Consider the following 12788-nt stretch of genomic DNA (forward strand, 5'->3'; position numbering starts at 1 on the left):
TATTTCTGTTTAGAATAAAATAAGACGTTTTTTATACAGGGATGGACAATAAAGTATCCCCTCTGAAAATGTTGTTAAATCCTTTATTATATAAGAGAAAAATATATAAAACTATATGTTTTTAGATTGCACTAGACGAGATCTGTTCAAATATAATCTCAAATCATAATTTTAACATTGGCTTTAGTAATACATGAACTTTCATGATTTTATTTACATATTATCATAAGAAGTGTTGTGTACGTGCTGTAGTTTCTTGGATTTTCTGCGCGTTTGACTGCAAATAATCGAACATAAAAATAACACAAGCAGTTTCACACGGCCACCATTCCCTTGGACTTCACCACCACTTCATGGCTTGCTTTCAATGAGTTTGTGCGGATATTTCTGCGTGATTGACTGCCACCCTTATTTGGGTACTTCAACAAGTTCATCTTCAGTGTTTGGCTTGCGATCTTTAGTTAATCGGTTTAACTCAGTCCGTAAATTTTTAATCGAATTGACATCAGATGATTGACCTGGTCATTCCATACACATCACAGATGATTGACCTGGTCATTCCATACACATTACAGATGATTGACCTGGCCATTCCATACACATCACAGATTATTGACCTGGCCATTCCATACACATCACTGCCATTCCTTACTTCTAAGATGACCTTGCCATTCCATACACATCACAGATTATTGACCTTGCCATTCCATTTAACGACAGATGTACAATTCCAGAGACACTTGTTTGATCATTTTGTAGGAATACAAAGGTCTAGGAATTACAACATCTACAGAACACTTCTTTTTATGATAAAATGTAACTACAGTCATGTAAAGTTCAGTTATTTATAAAAGTGTTAAAATTACAGAATTCTTTTATGATAAAATATAACTACAGTCTTAAACATATCTCATCGAGTATGTTCTAACAACTTGTATGTTTTACACATGTTTCTGTTATCAAATGTAACAAATGAACAATATTTTCTAGGAGGCCACTCTTTTGTCCATCTCTGTATACTGCAATATAAACCCAATTAAACATATTTTAAAAGTGACCATTTTGTATTGAATAAGGACAAAACATATACAAACTATTGATATTTTCTTATGTAACAAAAGAGTAACAATGCACCACTTACCGAGGTAAAGCCCGTTATTAACATTGAGTTCACTCAAGTGTCCACCAGAGGACCCCATTTCTATGGAACCATCATCAATTAATAGGGAACCCCGTTGTTCGTACCTGAACAGAAGAGAGACTTCTAGAACGTGATGAATAATACAGTTTTGAACTCAAATATCGAATAACTTGGTAATTAAACACTTACAAGGCAATAATTGGTAACATAAATCTTACGTCACCATAACTAGAAAAACACTTGAAAGTTCTGTTTAAATTATGAAGCTTGGCGTGCTTAGATTACTATTAAGGGAGCAGCTATCAATCAGCAAAATATGTTAGAAGTAAACAAATTTGTTCTCCTATTACACGAAATAACGGCATACTTATACTTAGAAGATGGTATGCGATGCCGGTCAATGAATAATAGTGCACATTACAAGAAAATGTTCGTAAACGTGGGCACACATTTAACCAGAGTCTTACTGAGAGTTAACTTGCTGTGACGTAAGTTTGTAAACCAAATGAACTATATCTTTACAAGTCAAAAGTTCGCAAGTCAAAACGAACTTGCATTTATAATAAAAACATATTGAATTAAACTACGGTTTATTAAGTATAGCAATTGTGGCTTGAAGAATACTGATGTCACGACGAATTAAACATTGCAGTTTACTGAACAGTAAATATCCTAGGTGTGACACAGTAAATATCCTAGGTGTGACACAGTAAATATTGTTTTATGGCTTAATAAATATCGATGTCATTGAACAGTACATATCTCATCTAAGTCGCAGTAAATGTTACTGCTATGGTTCAATAAATATTGTACTTATGACACGGTAAATGCCACAGTTCTGAATTAAATATCGAACTTACGACACACTTGTAGAGTTTATATTGTACTTATGACACAGTAAATGTCACAGTTGTGAATTGAATATTGTACTTATGACACGGTAAATGCCACAGTGTCATTAAAGTGACACTGTCACAGTGAATTAAATATTGTACTTATGACACAGTTGTAGAGTTGATATTGTACTTATAGTATAGTATTGCTATACACATAACCATAGTTTGGGGAAGTGCCTTTATAGTCTATATGTTTAATAAAGGTTTTACATTCTGTAACATTTACTGAAGATGTTAAACCTGTTTACACTTTCAGAAATATGTCTTTCTTTACATTGAAAGTGTTAACATCAAACACACTGACTGAAACTTTTACCGGTCATAAAAGTCAGAAAAAAAACCTTCAATTTCCATTTATTTTCACTATTGGACACCAGGGAGCTTATATACGTCTGAGTCCACACAGAGTATATATCACTACCTGAGTGCTTTAATGTGACAGCCATATGATGATCTGCTTCTGGATGCTTATAACGGTGATCTTATTGCATGAATAATTGGCACGATATCAAACTCAGTTAATACAAGAACGTTTGACGGTAGACTTATACCGTTCATATTAAATTTTTGCAGGGAAACGAGATCGTATATTATTGGTATTATACGATTTGTCCATTTATACAGAATTCAGGAGCATTTTGGAAGACAATATTCCAGTCTTAAAAAAATCTGGTGACGCAGTAAGTGCGCCATACTTAAACTAACCACGCGATTGAAGAATGGACTTAAGTTACCTCACACAAGCTAGGATGACGACATGATGTTAAGTTATAAAGGACTAGTTCAAGGACTGACGATCATATATATTCTCAGTGATATTACCTTAGTGCCCGAACAGAGTGCCACTTCCCGTCATCTATTCGTGAGGAGTTATGAACAAGGATGACCTCTCCAGAACCTAAACTATAGTGCAGATGAATGAAGCCATCTTTGATTCCCAGAGCCAGAAAGTCTCCAGAAGATGGCGCTTTCTTGTTTCCTGCCCACAGAACTAGTGCATCATGGGAGTAGCTCTTCACACGAAACTGGATGTCGAACTTCCTTCCTCGTACCCTAGGAATTCAAAGTATTGACACTACTTATTCACTAATTAAGAAAGCACCAAGTTAGTACAATTAAAACAAGTTGACAAGGTGTTAAGCGATGAACAAACTAACATTAAGAAATACTACATGAAACAAACATTTTTTTCTGTATAATATATTCCAGATTCCATAAGCTACAGTAGTAAGTGGTAAGCATTTGAATGTTTTCACTGAATTAGGTATCTGGCAAAAAAAAAAAGCGTCGAGCTTATAATAAAAAAGGAATATTTGGATAAAAATGGAATATTTAGTTATGTTGTTACCAAATGCCTTTTCCTCTGTTTTTAAAAGTTTGAAACCGTTACCCGTTTGTTTCGACTAATATTCAGCTATACTTGAACAAACTTCCCATTAGTCCTAACTTTTCCTCAGCTTTTAAATCTGAAGCCGTTACCCGTTTGTTTCGACTAATATTCAGCTGTACTTTTCCATTAGTCCTAGCTTTTCCTCAGCTTTTAAATCTGAAACCGTTACCCGTTTGTTTCGACTAATATTCAGCTGTACTTGAACAAACTTCCCATTAGTCCTAGCTTTTACCTTAGTTTTTAAATCTGAAACCGTTACCTGTTTGTTTCGACTAATATTCAGCTAGCCTTTTCCTTAGTTTTTAAATCTGAAACCGTTACCTGTTTGTTTCGACTAATATTCAGCTATACTTGACCAAACTTCCCATTAGTCCTAACTTTTACCTTAGTTTTTAATGTGAAACCGTTACCCGTTTGTTTCGACTAATATTCAGCTGTACTTGAACAAACTTCCCATTAGTCCTAGCTTTTTCCTCAGCTTTTAAATCTGAAACCGTTACCCGTTTGTTTCGACTAATATTCAGCTACACTTGGCCAAACTTCCCATTAGTCCTAGCTTTTTCCTCAGCTTTTAAATCTGAAACCGTTACCCGTTTGTTTCGACTAATATTCAGCTACACTTGGCCAAACTTCCCATTAGTCCTAACTTTTCCTTAGTTTTTAAATCTGAAACCGTTAGTCCTAGCGTTTTCCTCAGCTTTTAAATATGAAACCGTTACCTGTTTGTTTCGACTAACATTCAGTTATACTTGATGAATCATAACAGGAATGAAAATAAACCCTCAATTAACATTTTGAACTACATTCGACAACATATATCAGACCTGCATATGGTGGTGACCAGTTTTACTTCACTCATCTTTAATTAGTGAACTTGGATGCCTAACACAAAATACCTTACAACCACTTCAAAGGCTTCCCTCCACCCCCTAACAGTTATTTTAAGACATGGCCACTGAATAAGGTAATAGCAAACAAGCACTACATGTGTGATTTGGTTTAACAGTCATAAGAAGGTCCAGAATTCTGGGTACTTATTGAGGTGTCCTATATACTTACAGAGAAAAGTGGAAAAATAATTTGTTGTGATTCAAATAAACTATTAATCATTCTTCCATACGATAAGATTTCTCGAACCCGAAATTCAAAGAAACTATTATACTTAATAAGGTTTTACAAAGGGACCCACATCATTAATCTTGCTAATAGGTTAATTTTCGTGAGTTATAAACATTAAATTAGTTTGACGGTCAAAAACACGGAGAAAGTTTTCTTTCTGATGAAACACTAATGAGACAAGATAAATCAAAAGTCAAGTAACTACACCGGTGAGCAGCTCGTGAAAAAAACGGAACAGGCTAGAAAGGAAATATCTTATCGACCAATTACATTTTTAACAACTTTAATACTCCAGAGACCTGGAAGCCATGAGGTCTTTGTTACATGACGTTAACGAAATCCTTGACATAAAAACCGTGGTTAATAATCAGTCTACGTATAGAACTTCATCAAAACCCTAACAGCTTCACTTGGTTGTTCAGCATGTGAATTGTAATCCCAAACCCCGTGATATATATGTGCATCTCAGATTTTTCATACAAAAAAAAAAAAAATTATAAATTGGTGTTTTGATTCCATGAGAGATTACTAAAGATTAAAAGCAATAAACTCTTAAGATGGGAAACTGTATTTTAAGCTTGCGCTTAAATTAAAGCGACCATTAGTGAATGCAAAAGGTACAATTGAACATAATAAATTGAGTTTTTTTGGCAATCAGAACAAAAGAAACTCATCTAACAAACAACGGTCACTGTTAATTTATTATGAGGGGTTAATTTACGGGGTGTTAAATGTGTAGAGAATGAAATTATCTCGAGTGAATTCTCATAAAACCTTAAATAACACCTCTATTATAACTGATAATGAAAAAAAACCTTCATCACAGTACCAGATAATTATACAGAGTGAAGCAAAATTCGGACTCATCTAATGACATTTTTCCCTAAAGTAATGTTCATGTTTCACTGTCTCTCTTTATTAGAGTAAGTAAAAGGGATTTCATTAACATTACAAGTGCTTTCTGTGACCCTCTCTCATTAACATTACTAGTACCTGCGGTGACACTGTGTCTCACTAACATCACAAGTACCTGCTGTGACACTGTGTCTCACTAACATCACAAGTGCCTGCTGTGACACTGTGTCTCACTAACATTACAAGTGCCTGCTGTGACACTGTGTCTCATTAACATCACAAATACTTGTTTTAATGTTGTCTCTTTAACATTACACATAAATGGTGCGATACTGTGTCTCATTAACATTACAAGTGCCTGCTCTGACATTAGCGGTGCACATTTGGAAGTAGGTGTAGAGAAATTCACAACTGTTCCATCATTCTGTAAACAAGTTAGAATGGCCATCTTTAATCTCGACAAATAACAATATAGATGTAAAAGGAAATCAACAAAAGCAATAACAGAATACCGTGTCATGATGTCTTCGTCTGCGTAGTAGAGATAACTGTTTCCCGAAAACATGGGTTTCATTATCATCTCTCTAATCTCTACAAAGAAAGAAAATATATAATCAGAAATTATATTCTACACAAGTGATTGTTTGTTTTGAATTTCGCGCATAGCTTCACGAGGGTTATCTGCGCTTCTACACAAGTGTACTTCAAATAATACTTTACATCCATCCAATCATTTCATTGTCTACCTGTGTTATGGCATCTCTCAAGCACGTGCCTACAGAATATTCCGAAGTTCTCTCACAGATATTGACTTTCCAGCATTCCATCACGTTTTCTTCAAGAAAAAAACACATGTAAATTACATATATTTCTAGTTTCTTCAAAAATGCCTTTACTTGTTAAATTACTAAAGATCTCAAAGCATGCAAGTCAAATAATTCTAACATAAACTTCTTTAACCAAATATTTTGTCTCTCAAATGGAATGTCATATTTATACTTTCATATCACAATATTTTTCTTCCTCAGCTCTCTGTTAGTACTGTGTAAACGCTACTGGTGGCTAAGCGGTAAGTCTGAGGGTATGTAACAATTAACATTGGGGGGTACGGCACATACAGCCCTTTTGTGTAGCTTTTCGATTAACAACAGACAAAACAAACGCCTAATTAAAATACTCCTATGTTTTAGCGCCCTCTGGTGCGGCCAATATAAAAATATCAATTATTCAACTTTAATCATTAAGTTATTTGCTCCGTTTCATACAAAACGGATAGTGCTTATACAGAATATTATAGAATATTCATAACTTAATTTCAGCTGCTTCAATACTTTTCAATCTCACAAGCGCCATTTGCACTAGCCGTCCCAAACTTAGCAGTGTAAGACTAGAGGGAATGCATCTAGTCATCACCACCCACCGCCAACTCTTGGGCTACTCTTTTTACCAACGAATAATGGGATTGACCGTACACATTATAACGCCCCAACGGCTGAAAGGGCGAACATGTTGGGTGTGACGGAGATTTGAACCCCTGACTCTCAGATTACGAGTCAAGCGCCTTGCCCACCTGGCCATGCCGTACCCGTATAACAGCGTAATCTTGGTTTTATGTCAGTACTGAGAATCTCGTGGAAAGCGAATTAAAACGCTCTTAGCTTATGATAACATCTCCACGTTAGTACAGCGGTAAGTCTCCGGATTTACAACGCTAAAGTCAGCGGTTCGATTCCCCTCGGTGGGATCAGCAGAGAGCCCGATGTGGCTTAGCTATAAGAAAAACACAAACACACAATGTTCTAATAACTACGCACTTAGTGACGATCAATAGAAACATTATTTCGCGAAGAGCAGAGTACATTATCCAGTTTCCTGCAAGCGAATTACAATAAAACGAATTAATGATCTTAAAATATTTATCTATGATGTTTATTACGCTTAACGAAATAAAAAAGAACACGTGTAAATGTCTTTCGTACATATTTTATTGATTCAGCCAATTTTAGGTTCTTCTGGAGTTTTATTTCATCAAAGCATACGTAACATTTTCCCGTCGCTTAGAAAGAGCAAAATTGAAACGTTCCAGGCCTGGTTAGTTCTGTTTTTTGATTTGTATTGATAACAAATCCTACACTCGATCGTAGCCTTTCTAAACCTGCTTAAAATGTCGTTGATTTCACTTACGTTTGGTATCAGGTTAGATAAAAAAAAATGCCGGTTTCCAATAAGGTATTTTCAGAAACTTTATATTACAAGAGCAGTTTGATTGTATGCAGAATCTGCCCGATAGGGGGCTAAGCCACTGAAATAACCACACGCACACATACAATTCTGTTATCCTTTTATAGAACTGGAAAAAAGAAAATTTAAACAAGTAATAGGACTTCCAATTGGAGCTAACTATTCTACTTGTATAGCAAATTTATATTTGTACTATTATGAGAATATATTTTTTGAAAACTAAACAAATCCATATATTTTACCTTAATTTACATATATATTTATGGGTGATTTAATTAGTATAAATAATCCTGTAATAAATAATGTTATTAACACTAGTTATTTAGCATAATTAAAAATAGAATATACTTCAATATATAATACAGAAATCCATATATTTTACCTTAATTTACATATATATTTATGGGTGATTTAATTAGTATAAATAATCCTGTAATAAATAATGTTATTAACACTAGTTATTTAGCATAATTAAAAATAGAATATACTTCAATATCTAATACAGAAATCCATTATATATATTTACACATTAATATAATTGATAAGGAAATATTTTACCTTTCCAATTTGTTTTACCCTCTTTTAACAGTAATGTATCACACTCTTCTGTTATAACTTCACAATTATTCAGATATTGTAAAATGTGTAATAAATTACAATATTTTATCAGTAATGTTGAAATATTGATAAAAATTAATAGTTAATGGATTTTATAAAGAAACTTTAAATAAAATTATTAAACTATTCTGCAACACATACAATAATGTATTAAATAAATATAAAAAATAAAAATTAGAGAAATTTTACTTAAAATTTCTAATAACTATTTTTAGTTATGAATAAGGCGATTTAACAACTTGGCACTACTTTATGCGGATGTACACCTTGCCACATATAAAAGGTTGTTTAGAGCATGATAGCCATTGTAGACTTGATGAAAGGGTGGTGGTTGGGAGCTATGTTAGTTTGTGTGGTCAACTTGAGAAGACGCTTCGTGATGGTATAGTTCGTTTGCTGTGCTATCGATTAGTGCTTTTCTAAAATTTTAGGGCTGGAATGCTAACATCAAAAGATAAATTTTCATATTCCTTGCCCCCAAATTGTAGTACCTTATTTACTTATTATACATTTATTTTATTTTTTATTGTTTTATTTCAATTAATTCTTTATTTGGGAAAACTGTCACCTTCCCACAGCTGTCTGCAGGCAGTGAAGGGTGATATAGATGTGGGACGTTGTGGGGTTGTAACCTGGGATCTTTTCAGTTGATACAGCGTATTTTGTTTGATTTGTTTCTGTTTCGGCTTGTTCTTTAGTTATAAGAAACTTGTATACTTATATTATTTCAGAAGACCAGAGGGAAGGCACCTAGTTAACATCGTCCACCGCCAACTCTTGAGCTACTAATTTTACTAACGAAAGTAGAATCCCATTATAATGCCCCCTCGACGGAAAGGGCGAACATGACCGATGACGAGATTCGAAATTGCGACCCACAGATCTCGACACGAGTGACCTAATCACCAGGTGATGTCAGACCTCCACATTCAGAGAACACTGTATTCTATCTCTCTAGCTATATATCATTTCATATGTTTAACTACAAATGATTTTTTCTACATTGTATCGTATGTTTGTTATTTGTTTTAGATTTTTCTTTTTGTTAAATGTCATAATTTTCTCACCGTTCAAGTCTTTAGGCAAACGCTTTTGGATCGAATGGCATGTTTTACCGTTTTAGTATTTTTATTGTGACAAATGGACCATTTAAAGGTTAACAAATAAATGAAGAACGCAAAAAAAAACACTCATTAATACATCATTATGTGGCTCTTCAATAACACCTGTATAGAAACGCTGTTTTATTTAATTTAGGACTTCTAAATATGCCTGCTCCTTCAAACGTGAGAGCGTTATAATGGGACGGTCAATTCCACTATTCGTTGGTAAAATAGTAGCCCAAGAGTTGGCGGTGGGTGATAATGACTAGATGCCTTCCCTCTAGCCTTACATTGCTAAATTAAGAATGACGATCACAGCTACCCTTCGTGTAGCTTTGCGCGTAATTCGGAAACAAACAAACCTACTTTGTTGTGATGGCTAACTGAATGATCATAAATATGGAAGTAACATTTGTTTACAAACTGCAGAAGTTAATTGAAGGCAGAAGAGTAACCATAAACTTTTATTTAGTGAAATATTATTGCTAGGGAGTAACTGTACTTGGAGGAAAAACCTAAGTGCATCTGATACATCAACGTTTCAGCTATAAACAACTCTCACAGAAAAGTAGAACTCTGTAAATGGATCTTTAATTAGAAATAATCTAATCTTAAATCCTGATCAAGAGTCTAAGGCTGTCCTATAAATGTTTTAATTGAGTTTACATTGAGAGATTAACACTTTGGTTGACTATAAATGTCTTCCAAATGCAAACTTGTAAGTTAAGTAATTCCTTATAACTTTCTGAGTAATGGTAATTAGAGTAACAACTAATAATTCTTTCTGATTGGAAAACAACAACAAACAACGTTTTCCATCCGTTAACAACAACAGATTGTGCTATGATTTATTTTATTTTACCGAGACCTTCTAATGTTTAAAAACGTTTTCTCACCTTGTTGGCAGTTGTTGCCAGCGAAACCTAGCGGACAGTGACATGCGTAGAAGTCTACTTTTGGAACACAGCTTCCGCCATTTTGACAAGGCTTATCAGCACACTGGTGATTACAGTTGATGACATTTGCTCCAGACAGAGCATCTTCTACTAGCTTCAGTGGCTTGTTGTTGAGGATAACCTGAAGAGTAAAAACGTTTTGAGATTAAATAAAACAAAAATCAACAACAAAAAAAAGGATGACGTCAGTAAGATATAATAACAATTTCCTGATTAAAGAGCATGACCTCCATAAGGATATTATCCTTACTATTGACGTCATCGTCTACTTCGTTGGAAATGACTATCTGGAATAATATCTGTAAGAATCAATTTGTTGAACTCAAAATATAAGCTAAACCTCAAGAAAAACAACAACAACACACAAAACTATGAATATTAAGATTTCAAGGATGTCTCGTCTTTCTTAGGGAACGGCAATTGGTCAACACCACCAGGCGTCAGCTCTTTGGCTATCTTTTACTAACAAATAAGAGGACTAACGGTACATTATAACTCTCTCATAACTGAAAGGGCGAGCATGTTTTGTGACGGAGATTCGAACCTGAGGTCCACAGATTGCAATTTTCTTTTTATACGTATGTATGTTTTTCGTATAGCAAAGCCACAAAGGGCTATCTGCTCAGCCCACCGAGGGGAATCGAACCACTGATTTTAGCGTTGTATAAATCCGGAGACATACCGCTGTACTAGCGGGGGGCTTTTTGGTTTTATAATAAACTGTTTTCTAACAATGATATCGAATATAATACGAACCTTTCCTTGATTGCGGTAATTCAACTTATTATTTTTAAATAAGGAAGTTTACCTGACGTTATGATGATCCAGTTAAATGTAAAAATAAATTATTTAAAGGTCTGTTAACAATAATTTTTAATACGTCTAATGTTTGATGAAAACCTTTTGATTTGAAAAATAAATAAATAAAAATTTTGTGTGATGATAGTTTAGAATTATTTTTAACTTCGGCTTTGAAATTTAAAAAGTATTCTCAAAGATATTCAAAACACTTAACTTTTTCAAAGGTTTGCTTGCCTTAAAATGTTAGCGTAAAGTTATGTTGGTGTTATCGGCGCTCAACGCTCCATAATTTCTTAGTTTTTTCAATTGACAGATTAGAGGGCAAACAGCTAATAATTCTTGTGTGACCAAATAGTTGGATTTGACCGTGTCACGCCTTCACCGCGCCAGTATTTAAAGAGCGATGTGCGTTTCACGACAAATGTACTCGAACCACGAATCCACAGATTCATAAACCATTAGACTACACCCAGTCCATTTTAACATAAATTGATAATACACGACTGTGATGGCGTTATTGTCTTGATTTATGCATGTTATACAGTAATTCCTATACGCTTAATCCAAGAATAATCTCGATGTTTCTTCATCACGTGTGAATTTTTCACAAAACATCATATGTACTTTTATGCAAGTGACTTATTTTCATTGAAATCGGGTCACACTTTGGTTAGTTATATTAAAAATGTTGACACTGGCTATAGATTTCTCTAGACCAATCACGACGTGAGAGTTTTATCATTCGCTGTAGAACTCGCAAGAAACACACCGGACGAGAGTAGCCCAAAAGTTGGCGGAGAGTGATGTTAAATATTACCTTCCCTCTACTCTAACTTTTAAAGAAAGGTACATCACACGTAAGTAATCCCTCTGTATCGCTGTCTCTTATATTTCACAAGAAAAGTTATTCTTATATCAAAGTGCTAGATGTTTAGCTTTTATGTTCGCATTGAAAAAACTCGTCTTAAATTTGTTAAATTTTCATATTTCTAAATACAAAAGTACGCTTACGTTAGCGTTATTTCGAATTTTGTTGCACCCCTGGAAGAGAGGACTTCTGCACGAAGCATTCACCTCAATATTTCACATGCTAACTTGGAGTTAAAACATCGAGTGTTTCCTTTAACCAGTTGAACAGTCATTTACAGCATCAGTGATTTTATGAAGGACAGAATTTTCTACACAGAAATTCTTTTATTTTGCACGTGACTAATTTGTCCTTTGGAATTATACTGATGTGATCCAGGCTCTATTTTAACCATCTTTTAAGTGCAGGAAGGAATACGAAACGATGGACAAGTTGCAGAAAATTGAGGTGCGATATTCTAATCATTACAGTGTTTTTGTCAACAGTTACTATAAACTTTCAACGAGTCGTAACGATATCTAGAAAAACTTTAAACTACTAACCTTTACTAATGGAAGACGAACTTACAGATTGTGATTTCTGGTCGCCTCAGAGTAAGTTTAATTCTCATAGAAAGAGAGAGAGTTGAACTATTTGAACACGGAAATATAATTCCGTATGTCGTTGCAGGTCGACATGATTAACACTCGCACATTTATTAGGTTCAAAGAGACACAGTAGGAGACTACTACAGATAAACGCATGACTCAAAGATTTTTATCAGTTTTCTTCCTAAGTAAGAATGTTTGTATATCGATATT

General features: G+C 34.3%; 1 protein-coding gene across 4 annotated transcripts in view; it reads right to left on the minus strand.

Moving 5' to 3' along the window:
* LOC143230253 (pikachurin-like) overlaps positions 1-12788 on the minus strand; it is a 225131-nt gene that overhangs the window by 81132 nt on the left and 131211 nt on the right. For all 4 annotated transcript variants that reach the window (XM_076463502.1, XM_076463482.1, XM_076463492.1 and 1 more), the window contains 4 exons: positions 10260-10440; positions 5914-5992; positions 2860-3090; positions 1142-1245 (listed from right to left, as the gene is read on the minus strand). In XM_076463502.1, coding sequence (XP_076319617.1) covers positions 1142-1245; positions 2860-3090; positions 5914-5992; positions 10260-10440 — 595 coding nt within the window. The remainder of the gene's footprint in view (positions 1-1141; positions 1246-2859; positions 3091-5913; positions 5993-10259; positions 10441-12788) is intronic.

This window comes from Tachypleus tridentatus, chromosome 1 (assembly GCF_004210375.1).
Source record: "Tachypleus tridentatus isolate NWPU-2018 chromosome 1, ASM421037v1, whole genome shotgun sequence".
NCBI lineage: Eukaryota > Metazoa > Arthropoda > Merostomata > Xiphosura > Limulidae > Tachypleus > Tachypleus tridentatus.